At 45.4% G+C, this 12,914-nt stretch overlaps 1 protein-coding gene across 2 annotated transcripts in view; it reads left to right on the top strand.

The window, feature by feature from the left end:
- GPR137B (G protein-coupled receptor 137B) overlaps positions 1-12,914 on the top strand; it is a 51,286-nt gene that overhangs the window by 26,246 nt on the left and 12,126 nt on the right. For both annotated transcript variants that reach the window (XR_010412422.1, XM_045877789.3), the window contains exons 3-5: positions 501-723; positions 2,686-2,835; positions 5,402-5,530. Coding sequence is in view for 1 of the 2 variants with exons in the window: in XM_045877789.3 (XP_045733745.1) it covers positions 501-723; positions 2,686-2,835; positions 5,402-5,530 (502 nt within the window). In the remaining variant the exon portion in view is untranslated. The remainder of the gene's footprint in view (positions 1-500; positions 724-2,685; positions 2,836-5,401; positions 5,531-12,914) is intronic.

The following is a 12,914-nucleotide window of genomic DNA, read 5'->3' as shown; positions in this document are numbered from 1 at the left end:
GTCTATTTTTGAGCCAAGCAAATCTGTTCCTTATTTGCATGTTTATTGAAGGAAGTAAACAATATGGACAGTCCTGAAGAGAAGCTTGAGGCTGCTGACTTTGGTTTTAGTCAGTCTGAGAAGTCTTTCTATAGACCTTGCACCAGTCACTAAAGAAGTATGTGGCTCCGGGAATCTACAGGTTAAAAATGGCCAGGGACCCGGCCAGCTTGCCTCCGTTCAGCCTTGGGCAAGGGGCTGTGGCAGATCTGCACCACCTCCCGGAGAGAGGACAGGCGAGGCTCAGAGGGCACCTTCCTGAGGGCACTGTTTGTAGCTGATTTGTCATCTGAATCTGAGAACGGCTACCTCCAAAATCTGCACTCTTGGGTGTTAACTGTGGCATGTTCTGCTTCTAGCAGTTAACCAAAAAAATACCGCATTTTCCTTCTGGATTGATCCAGAACGTACAGCCAGCCTGTAGGGCGCTGTGCCTTACATTTCTCTCTGGTCCTTTCTAGGTTACCCCTCTACCTGGCCTCGCTCTTCATCAGCCTCGTGTTCCTGTTGGTGAATGTAACCTGCGCGGTGCTGGTGAAGACAGGAAACTGGGAGAGGGAGGTCATTGTCTCTGTTCGCGTGGCCATTAACGACACCCTCTTTGTGCTGTGTGCCGTCTCTCTCTCCATCTGTCTCTACAAAATCTCCAAGATGTCCTTAGCCAACATTTACTTGGAGTCAAAGGTAGGTGGGAATGTGGTCAAGAGCCCTTGGTTAAACTGACTATAAAAGTAGTTTCCTGGTTGCCAACAAAACTCAGCAAATACCTTTCACACCTGACCCGCCACAAACGATTGGCCGTACTCTGGTTGCCCAAACACAGAGCTAGGTAGCTCGTTGAACTTTGCACGCAAGAAGAGTTCCTTCGAGGTGGCTGCAGGTGTATTGCAGTGTGCAGAATTACCGGCAGGGGGGTAATCTCCGGTTTATAGATACAGTGTTTAGCCACCATTTTAAAGGACTCGCAGGATTGCTTGTGGTGATACTGGCAGAAACACACGCCTGGCGTGCGCTGTGTTCCAGGCACTTTGAGATCAGCATTCGGCGTGCATAAGCTCAGGGAGTCCTCCCAGATCCCCGGGAGTAGGTATCCTACCCACTGTACAGACCGGGAGACCGGGGCACAGCTCGCCCTGGCTTGCCCTCTGCAGCCCGTGGGTGGAGAGCCCAGCTTCGGGCTGGGCAGTCTGGCCGCAGGCTCCGTCAGATTCAGATGGAGGCTCACCTCGGCACTGATGATCCTGTGACAGGACAGTGGACACTGCCCCCTGGAGTTCAGGACAGCAAGCATCTCCTGCTGATGGGTCAGAGATGGAGCCAGACGGGATGGGAGGCAAGTTTGGTTTGCTGCTCTGCTGCACACCCTAGAATCTCTGTTCTCTCTGCCCTTCCCCGGAGTTATAGGGAAGGGCAGACACGCTCGTGGGCCCTGCTCGGCCTCATCCCAAGTCTCCCTTGGTTGGGAAGCCCAGGGAAGTGTGGAGGCCTAGGAGGGGGCCTTGGTTTTCTCACTTGTGCAATGATTGAGTGATTTCTGTAACTCCTCTGCTTCTAACCTTCTGGAACCGTGTCCTGTGGTGGACCCCCCTGACTGGCAGGACCCCCCCCTCCCCCCCGCCGCTCCACCGTCTGCCTTATTTGCCACTCGGCCCACCTGGCTGTAATCAGTCTTCCGTCTGAAGACCATGAGGAGCTCCGTCTCCCATGATATCGTGTCTTCAGTGGTGACCAGTAGACTAAAATCTGGGCCTCTGACTTCAGAAACACCAAGCCTTAGTGAGGCATCCGAGATCTGGCTGACCTCTGCAAGGTCCCATGAGACTTGAGTATGGCAGGAGTAGTTTGTTCATTGTTGAGTTTTGACAGATTTTTGACTGGATTTTGCCTTAACTTTTTCTTGTTTATATTGTCTCCCATGTGAGGGCTATCCCGGGCTTTTAAAAACAGAATCATGGTTTTTACAGGAAGGGTTACATTTCAGCTGCCAAATGACCATTTAGATCACCCCTGTGGCAAACAAGCTATTAAACTGCTACTGACAAAATAAAATAATACCTGGTTAATGAGTGACTTCCAAAGTCAAATTTCAAAAATCAGTTTCAGTTTTTTGGTCACGTTAACTATAAGTTTCTTGCTAGGGGCCCTTTGACTGTAAATTGGTAGCTTCATAAATGGGACAAATCACCGATTTCCATGTAATTCCAAGTCTGGAGTGATACTGGAATTCCAGTGCTTCCAGCCTAGAAGATTCTGGAATTTGAGGAAGCGCTCCCTTCCCCGGGGCCACGGTCTGCGGGACCCCACTCTCCCAGGTGCCATCCTGCTGGGCTCAGTTGTCCCCAGGCCAGAGGCTGGGCAGTGGGCTCTTAAGTCAGGGGGTCATCTTGGAGGTTGAATAGCACCTGACTTTCTCATTCTTACAAACCTGGGCTTTAGGCCAATGGCCCACATTTTAAGGCATCTCCAAATCAACTCCCAGATTTTGAAGCGTGTGTATGAAGATCATTTGACATTTGAGGAGGGGCTGTGGGATGAGGTGAGGCTTGGGCGTGGGTTTATGAGCTCTGAACCCAGGCCGGGTTCTGGGACGAGGCTGGTGTCTTAGACCTGGAATGGGTGCCCCCTTCATGGCTCCCTGTTTTCCAGGGCTCCTCTGTGTGTCAAGTGACAGCTGTCGGAGTGACCATCATCCTGCTTTACACCTCCCGAGCCTGCTACAACCTGTTCATCCTGTCGTTCTCCCAGAGCAAGAACGTCCATTCCTTTGATTACGACTGGTACAACGTATCAGACCAGGTCAGTGGGCACCCTGAGCAGCGACTCTTTGCTTCGCAGCACCCCATGTGACCGAGAGGTATTAGCTCTTCGCTTCTGCTGCTCAGTTGCTGGGTGACCTTGACCATCACTTACCTGTGTGGTATCTGCATCCTCATCTGTCAAATGGGATCATAGTACCTGCCTTGCTCCAGTTCACGTGTTCTGAGAGAACTAGCGTCTAGGTGTACATGTGGACGTGCACACATACTTCTAGTTTCTGGGGCTCTCTTGACAAGCAGTACTTAGAAAGGTTTTAAGTGTTTCCATATAAATGTAAGATGGCTTTATTAAAGGGTGAAATTTGCCAAGGTAAAACAGATTGTATGCAGGTTTCAGAAAATACATAAAGCTGTGGCTTTTATTTATTTATCTATTTTAAGATTTTATTTGTCAGAGAGAGAGAGAGATCACAAGCAGGGGGGAGGGGTAGAGGGAGAAGCAGACTTCCCCGCTGGGCAGGGAGCCGGACCTGGGACTCAATCCCAGGACCCCGTGACCATGACCTGAGCTGAAAGCAGACAGTTCACCAGCTGAGCCACCCAGATGCTCCTAAAACTGTGGCTTTTTTAAAATGGAGCATGGAGACAGCATTTGAGGAAATTGAGACAAAAATGACCAGGGGATGAAGGTGTTGGTAAAAGCTCATTTTACCAATGGTGTCCCTATGATACTCTCTCCCATTTAATATATTCTAGAAACTCATGAATTATCAATTACAAAGCAGTGAACAAAGGTAGTGACATATCATCTGGCATTCTTGTTCCCAAAAGCTGAAAATAAAAAAGAATGAGAATGAGGTGACATCCTCTCAGTTGAGAAACAGCGATTCTCTGTCACGCTGGACCGAGTGCTGGGGGGACAAACACGCACAGGCTGCCCCCCTGCCCACAGCAGTTTCTGTCCCCTGAGGAAAACAGACACACAAGTAAGCTATTACAATAAACAGAACTTCTGTTTTATGATAGGCGTCTACTGGATTGAATTGCAAAAAGCTCCTTAACTTTTCCTGGAAAAATGCTGAATGCTCAACTATATACAAACACACTTCTAAAATCCCAGCAGTGATCACACCCTGGACTGGAGTCACACTCTAGAAGAAGGCATTAAATGACCCCGATAAACATGTGAGGACAAGGCGAAATCCAGAAGGGGCACGGGGAAGGTGTTAGAGTTAGGAAGGATTAAAACCACCACCACCACCACCACCCAAACCGATCCCACCCGTACAGGATGGGAGAAATTCGGGCAAGGCACTGCCGAAGGTGGTGTGCCCTGTTTTGAGAAAATCAAATATATAAAAATCAAAACTTGAAACAATACATTAGAGACTTATTCATAAGACCCGAAGGATTTCATTGCAGTAAAATACCCATCACAGCTACTGTCGTAACCACTTTCAAGCGTACGGTCCTCTTGCTGGGCATCCATCACTGCCGGCTGTCTCCAGAACGTGCTCATCTTCCCAAACTGAAACTCCTCCGTACCCATCAAACGAGAGGTTAGGTTTTAACAAAATAATTATTTCCGTGTTTCTTTCAGCTGAGGGCTTATAATGATAACACATTTAAAATAACACAATTTTTAAATTTTTGTTTTTAGCGGGGGAATATTTATTTATGACTATCTAGACCTGTGTGTGTCAACCAAAATAACCTAGGAGCAAACCTAACAGGCGGCCACGAGCAGCACGTTGTCCGTGTAGAAGTGAAGAAGGACAGCGTGCTGCTGGGCTGAGTTAGAGATGGGGTGCGAGGTGCGGAGTTGGGGAGGCGGCGTCCTGGAGCGGCCTGATCAGCTCTGGCTACTGCCCTGCAAACACGATGCCCTAGAGAAGGCAAAAGGACTCCGTTGAGGTGATCGGCCCTTCATGGCTTCATTTTTGGTGCACTTTGTTCGAAATGCTGCCCTTTGTGGGAGAGCTGCCCAGACGTGACTGTGCACCTGCGCCCTGAGCCCCGGGCCCTGCAGGAGGGGGACAGACGACACGCAAGGCCCATTCAGCCATCCCACTGGTCCAGACAAACATCCTGGCTCCGAACAGCTTTTTTTCCAGACGATCTCGCCTGCAACAAGCTTTAAAGGATAAAGAATAGGATGTGGAGAATGGGAAGAGAAGTTTAAAATTGATGTGTTTATCCCAGGGATGAGACAGAGGGTCACGGTTCTATGCTGTTCTCAAAAATTTGGGAGGGAGTGACCTAACATCTCCTTTATTTGATTGTTGAAGGAAAGAAAACTTAAATTTGAGAGACTTAACTTGGATATAAGGAAGGTTTTGGAGGGTGAAGTAATAAACATCAGAGATTGGCAGTTCCTGTCTTTGACTGTTTTGAAGATGAGAATTATCTGCCCTGTGTGGTTGGAATAACTCCCCTCCTGAGGTCCTGACCATGAGTATTACCTGATTTCAACATGCATGTTGTAGGGGGGAGGAATCACACTGTATTAGAATTAGTCTCTGTGCATGTTAGGAAGAATCACAGCAAAACTTCTTCCCTCCACTCTCAGCCTGCTGACTCCAGGTCCTCCCCTTGCTTCTCAACAGGCGGATCTGAAGAATCAGCTGGGAGATGCTGGATACGTGGTATTTGGAGTGGTCCTTTTTGTGTGGGAGCTCTTACCCACCACCTTAGTCGTTTACTTCTTCCGAGTTAGAAACCCTACGAAGGACCTTGTAAGTAAACCATCTTCTTCTTTTTTTTTTTTTTTAAAAGATTTTATTTACTTGACAGAGACACAGCGAGAGAGGGAACACAAGCAGGGGGAGAGGGAGAGGGAGAAGCAGGCTTCCCATTGAGCAGGGAGCCTGATGCAGGGCTTGATCCCAGGACCCTGGGACCATGACCTGAGCCGAAGGCAGACGCTTAATGACTGAGCCACCCAGGCGCCCAGTAAACCATCTTCTAGTTGCAGAAAATATCTCCTGCTTCTAATCACAAAGCATGCAATCTGGTTTTCTCCTTAGATTTTTCAGGAGCGTGCCTCTTCCATCCTGTTGTGATGTAAAAAGTTCCTTTGTCTGTCTGAGATGGTCTTTTGCCTGAACTCTTTTTGAGGGAAATTCATTTTTTCAGCTTAGCTTTTCCAGAAGAAATGAAAGTTGCATCTCAAGGCCTGGAGATAGTGATTATTTTTCCTAACGCAACAACAGTCTCCCTGGTATCTGAGCCTTGACTTGGGGCGAACTAAATATATAAGCTTTTATTTTAGCAAAGGAAAATAGAAAATTGTACTCGAGTTCTTCATCCCTGTGTTATGCTAGACAGTGAGTTGGGAACTCGGTGATACAGAAATAAAAACATCGTGAGGGATGCTAACCCCATTCCCCTGGTTCGGTCCCGTGTCTGCTCAGCCAGCTTTGCATAAATGTGTCTATGAGGACAGGACAGAAAATGCACAACTTGCGAGAGTGAGGAAACTCCTGGGAGCTTCTGCTCCATAAATTATTCCAGCCACACTAACGAGTGGTAGCATTTTGAGTCACTGATCTATGAAACCCACGGAAAAGTGTAGTGAATGGTTTTTGGCCAATGCAAGACAAGTGTGGGTGGGCGGGAAGGAAAGCAGATATAGTCACCAACCCGTTGTGTTCTACTGTTTCTTTTTCTTTTCTTTTCTTTTTTTTTTATTTTGAAGATTTATTTGAGAGAGAGAATGCTAGCGGCAGGGAGGTGCAGAGGGAGAGAGAGAATCTCAAGCACAGCCCCCCACTGAGTGTGGAGCCCCATGACCCTGAGATCACGACCTGAGCCGATATCAAGAGTCGGCCACGTAACCGACTGAGCCCTCCAGGCGCCCCTACCCTGTTTTTTTCTTACTCAGCTCTGGATAGTCACCGATGAGCCAGAAACAGGGAAAAAAAGTGAGCCTGGCCTGGGGTGGGTGGGGCAGCGCAGCCTGACTGGGGCCCTTGCAGAGAAGGCAACGGGTAGCGTTTTCTAGACCTCGGGATCTGTTTCCTCCCCTTCCATTATTTTTAGCTGCAGGACCGTGGCCCTGCACTTCATCTGACCTTTACTTGCTTTGGGAACGGCTGGAGGCGTCTGTAAAGTCAGATCCTAAACACTTCAGGCTCCCTGGCGCAGAAATGGGACAGGTAGGCAGTGGATTCTAGGCCGAGAGACCAGTTGCCTTGTTTTCCTTCCTTCCCTGAAGTTTTTTGGGCACCTTGCTTGCCTAGGGGATTGTGAGGGGTCGCTAAAGCAGACTCCCGGAGCTCGTGGAGGCCTCCCCCAGGCTCTGCGTGTACCTTTTCATCAGCTCGAGTTTCAGAGGCTTCAGAACTGGGCTCCCGAAACCCAAGGCAGCCTGAAGGAGAGTAGATTTCCGACTTTAACGAGAGGAAGGCTAATGTGATACTGTTCAAAGTACGGTTTTACTAAGTGAATACAGACTAATGTGTACTCTCAGATCTCATTATCCAGGGACACCCGTCCTCAGCACACATCTCTGTGTAGATGGAGTTACTTAGTTACTGTGCTTGACTATGTCTGCTATTCGGAGTATTATTTAGAGCCGTGATTCTTAACATTTTGGTCTCAGGATACTTTACACTGATTAATTTTTTATACTGAGCTATAATTGACATACTAATTTCAGGGGTACGACGTAGTGCTTGGGTATCTGTAGATGGTACAGAATGACCCTGGTAAGTCTGCTTGCCATCCATCACTACACAGGTGCGATGTTTTTCCTTGTGGTAACTTCCAAGGTCCACTCTGACTACCTTGAAATATGCAGCACACTGTTACGAACTAGTCAGTGTGCCGTATGTGACATCCCCAGGACTTAGTCATTTTATAACTGGAAACTTGTATCCTTTGACCCCTTGCACCCATTTCACCCACTCCCCATCCCGCACCTCAGGCATCCACCCATCTGTTCTCTATACCCATGCTGGGGTTTTCTCTGTTTGCTCTTAGATTCCACAGAAGCGAGATCATACAGTATTTATCTTGTTCTGTCTGACTTATTTCATTTCACATAATGTCCTCAAGGTTTATCCATGTGGTTGCAAAGGGCAGGATTTGGGTGGGGATTTTTTTGGTGGTTGAGTAATATTCCATTATAGATATATTTTCTCTATCCTTTCATCTATCTGTGAGCTTTTGGGTTGTTTCCATGTCTTGGCTCTTGTAAATAATGCTGCAGTGAACATGAGGGTGCAGGTATCTTGTCAAATTAATGCTTTCATTTTCTTCAGAGAAATATGCAGAGGTGGAATTGCTGGGTCATAGGGTAGTTCTATTTTTACTTTTTTGAGGAACTCCCATACTGTTTTCCACAGTGGCTGCACCCATTTATGTTCCCACCAGCAGTGAGTGCACGAGGGTTCCCTTTTCTGCATATCCTTGCCAATACTTGTTTCCTGTCTTTTTGATTTGAGTGATGTTGAGCATCTTTTCATGTACCTGTTGGCCGTCTGTAGGTCTTTGGGAAAATGTCTGTTCAGGTCCTTTGCCTGTTTTTTAATTGGATTATATTTTGCTGTCAAGTTGTAGGAGTTCTTCATATGTTTTGGGTATTGACCCTTTATCAGATATATGATTTGCAAACATCTCCTATTCAGTTGGTTGCCTTTTCATTTTGTTTGTGGTTTCCTTTGCTGTGTGGAAACTTTTTCGTTTGATGTGGCTTCACTTGGCTTACCACCTGTGTTTTCTTTTAGGGGTTTTGTGGTTTCAGTTCTTACATTCAAGTATTTAATCCATGTTGAGTTAATTTTTGTGTGTTCTGTAAGATAGTGGTCCGATTTCATTCTTTTCCATGTGGCTGTCCAGTTTTCCCAACACTGTTTATTGAAAAGACTGTCATTTTCCCCATTATGTATTCATGGCTCCTTTGTTGTAAAGTACTTGACCGTGTAAGTGTGGGTTTCTTTCTGGGCGCTCTGTTCTGCTCCATTGATCTGTGTGTCTGTTTTTATGCCAGTACCATACTGTTTGGATTACTGTAGCTTTGTAATATCGTTTGAAAGCAGGGAGCATGATGCCTCCAGCTTTGTTCTTCTTTTTCAAGATTCTTTGACTCTTCGGGGTTACACTGATAAATTATTGAGGACCTGCAAAAGTTCTTATTTGGAGGTGTGTGTGTGTGTGTCTAAAATTGTAAAAAATATTAATTCACTATAAACAAGCCCATTACATGTTACCATAATTTTTTTTCCTGAGAAAAGAACATTTTCCAAAACAAAATAGAGTAGGATTGTTTAAAAATTTTCAGATTTTTTGTATCTGGTTTAATAGAAGACAGCTGGGTTCCATCTGCTTCTGCATTCAATCTGTTGTGATACATTGTTTTGGTTGAGTATGTAAAGAAAACCCAGCCTCACAGAAATAGATATTTGCAGTAAAGTGCAGTAATTTAATACCCTTTAACATAATTGTGGATATTTTTCTTTGATATGCATCAAAAGTGAACAAGTTGTGGTTTCTTAAAAGTCAGTTGCAATATGGAATCTAAAACCATACCAGTAAACTCCTCAGATTGTCAAACATTAACATCCATCAGTTTATCTTGCACTTTGAATATATATCTTTTACCCACGCGCACCTTTTATATTGGTCACTTGGAAAATATTGGTTTACTGAGTTATGCAGATCTTCCGAATGCTAAAATTCACTTATTAAATATCACCACTGATCATTTCAGGAAAATCTTTTAAGTACTGGGATGCCATCAAGCTCATGGTGGGAGAATACCAGTTTTCCAAAGCTTTCATTTTTGCTTGAAAGCTCAGATTTGATCAGTGATAAATACTGTCCACCCGTCTGACAGTTCAGTTACTTTCAAGACAAGGTCTGCCAAACACCCATGTCCGAAAAAGCATGGTTTGTCTGAGTTGTGAAGTTGCATGAGAAAAGGTAGCTACCTCAAACAGCTGTACGGGGTCTCTCCCTGAAAACCGCTTTTCTCACAACAGACGTGCTGTATGCTTGCTTCTCATTTTGTCATCTAACATATTAAAAAGACAAGGACTGAGATTTAATAAAATTAATAACTTGGATTGCTTTGTCACAGGCATTCTTTTTTTTTTGAGATTTATTTATTTTTGAGAGAGAGCAAGCGAGAGTAAGCAGGTGGTAGGCAGGGGCAGAGGGGGAACGAGAGTCCAAGCAGAATCCCCGCTGCGCGTGGAGCCCGATGCGGGGCTGGATCTCACGACCCTGAGATCACGACCTGAGCCGAAACCAAGTCAGGTGCTTAACTGATGGCACCACCCGGGCGCCCGTGTCCGAGGGCAGACGCTTAACCGACTGAGCCACCCAGGCGCCCCTAAGTGAAATGGTTTTTCTAACTGACTGCGTAGTGGTGGTGACCACAGTGGTGTCCGGGCGGCTGGTGCCACTGTTTGATCATGTGCCCGAGCAACAGGCTTTCGCGACATTCGTGCTGGTGTTGAGACCGTGGAAAAGGCAAGTCACGTCTTAATACCCTAATCGCTAATCGTGAAAATAGTTAAACCTTGAAGATGCCTGAAAAGATCTCAGGGACCACACTGAGGATAAGTGCTCATCTACAACAACAGAGTGGTGAATTAAAATGCTTCTTCATGCCCTTAACAATGTTTCCTCCTAATTTACAAGGAAGTGACTTCAGCGGGAGGGATGCATAATCCTAAATAGAAAAACATTTTCCCCTTTCTACTCCTGAAGGAACTCTCATTAGCAGGGAATGTGGGTGTCAGATTTGGTTTGGGGAAGTGCCAGTGTTCGTAAACTAGCCTTAGGCCATCTGCACCTGCAGAATTTGGTAAAATCAGCCAAGCATTGTAGAATGCTTCCATGTGCTAGGCACTTTAAATATATTCTGTTCTTTAATCCTCACACTCAGCCTCTGAGATAGAAACTATTATCATGCTTAGATGAGCAAACAGGCTCCAGATCATGTGGCCTGGCGGAGACAGGGCTGGGATCAAGCCCAGGCAGTCTGGCTCCCAAATCCATAATGTTAATTACAGTGCTGTGCTGTGGCTTTCTTTGGCATAAGGTTTGGAGAGACTAAATTGCTACTTTGTATGACTCAGTAATAATCTCATTGCTCTCTGTAATTCCTATAATTGCTTGGAGGAAAAAAAAACAGTCTAATATTTCTTAGCGTGGGTATTGGGGGGGCGGAATTTATAACCCAACTCCTATTCATTGACTTTAAAGAAAAGCACATTGCAGGTGGGGAATTTCTTTAGACTGTTATCTACCATTTGGATCCATAATTCGGTCGGTGTAAACAAGCCTCCCCACCCAGCAGCACTCGGCCAATGTAACTGTATTCAAAGTGCGGCTCTCTGCCATCCACATCGGAGTCCTGAGGGTACTTGGGGTAGCTTCTGGGAACCCACATTTTAAATACAAAGCACCCCAGGTGATTTGAATGCACTGTGAAGTTTGAGAACCTCCATGTTTTTTGTTGTTGTTGCTTGAACGGCTTTATTGGGATAGAATTCCCATATCATGCAATTCAGCCGTGTCACGTGTACAATTCAGTGGTTTGGGGTGTATTCAGATATGCACAAGCATCACCCCAGTTTTGAGAACATTTTTTGTCACCTCAAAAAGAAACTTCCCCTCCCCCGGCCCCTAAGCTCCTATTTGTCTGTGTCTGTAGGTTTCCCTACAGTGCAGTTCCACAGGAGTGGGATTTTACAGGGTCTGGTTTTTGTGACTGGCTTCTTTCACTTAACGTAAGGTTTTCAGGGTTCATCCATATTGGAGTATGTATAAGTACTTTATTCCTTTTTGTGGCTGAATCATATTTCATTGTATGGATATGTCCCATCTTGTTTCCATTTCTTAGCTCTTAGGAACGGTGCTGCTATAAACATCAGTGTGTAGGTTTCTGTGTGAGCATGTCTTCAGAGGCACCTGGGTGGCTCAGTCGGTTAAGCATCGGACTCTTGGTTTAGGCTCAGGTCATGATCTCAGGGTCCCGGGATCGAGCCCTGCATCGGCCTCCCTGCTCAGCATAGAGTCTGCTTGAGATTCTCGCTCCCTCTCCTTCTGCCCCTCCCCCCTCCACAAGCATGCGCGCGTGCACACGCGCTCTCTCTCTCAAATCAATAAATCTTTAAAAAAAAGTCTTCATTTCTCTTTGGTACATATCTAGGAGAGCAGTTGCTAAGTCATATGGTAACTCTGTGTTGAACTTTTTTTTAAATTCTAATGTAGTTAACATATAGTGCTGTATTAATTTCAAGTGTACAATATAGTGATTCAGCACTTCCATGTATTTCTCAGTGCTCATCAGGGTAAGTGTACTCCCAATTCTCTTCACCCACCTCCCCCATCCCCCCACCCACCTCCCCTCTGGTGACCCTCTGTTCTCTATAATTGAGTCTGTTTTTTGGGTTGTCATTCTTTTTTTTTTCTTTTTTCTTTTTTTTCTTTTTTTTGCTTTGCTCATTTGTTTCTTAAATTCTGCATATGTGGAATCACATGGTATTTGTCTTTCTCGGACTTATTTCACTTAGGATTATACTCTCTAGCTCCATCCATGTCATTGCAAATGGCAAGATTTCATTCTGTTTTATGGCTGTGTAGTATTCCATTGTATATGTATACTATATCTTCTTTATCCATTCATCTATCAGTGGACACTTGAGCTGCTTCCATAGTTTGTCTGTTGTAGATAATGCTGCTATAAACATAGGGGTGCATGTATCCCTTCAAGTTAGTGTTTTTGTATTATTTTGGTAAACATCCAGTAGTGCAATTACTGGATTTGTAGAGTACTTCTGTTTTTATTTTTTTGAGGAAACTCCATACTGTTTTCCACAGTGGCTGCACCAGTTTGCATTCCCATCAACAGTGCATGAGGGCTCCTTTTTCTCCACATCCTTATCAACACTGGTTTCTTGTGTTGTTGATTTTAGACATTTGGACAGGTGTGAGGTGATAGCTCATTGTGATTTTGATTTGCATTTCCCTGATGATGAGTGATGTTGAGGATCTTTTCATGTGTCTGTTGGCCATCTGGATGTCTTCTTTAGAGAAGTGTCTATTCCTGTTTTCTGCCCATTTTTTAATTGGATTATTTGTTTTTTGGGGTGCTGAGTTGTAAAA

Source organism: Mirounga angustirostris, unplaced genomic scaffold (assembly GCF_029215605.1).
Source record: "Mirounga angustirostris isolate CCGP_5_RB_7025 unplaced genomic scaffold, mMirAng1.0.hap1 SCAF_6, whole genome shotgun sequence".
NCBI lineage: Eukaryota > Metazoa > Chordata > Mammalia > Carnivora > Phocidae > Mirounga > Mirounga angustirostris.
The sequence above is the reverse complement of the archived record's forward strand: the minus strand, read 5'-3'. Positions and strand labels throughout refer to the sequence as shown.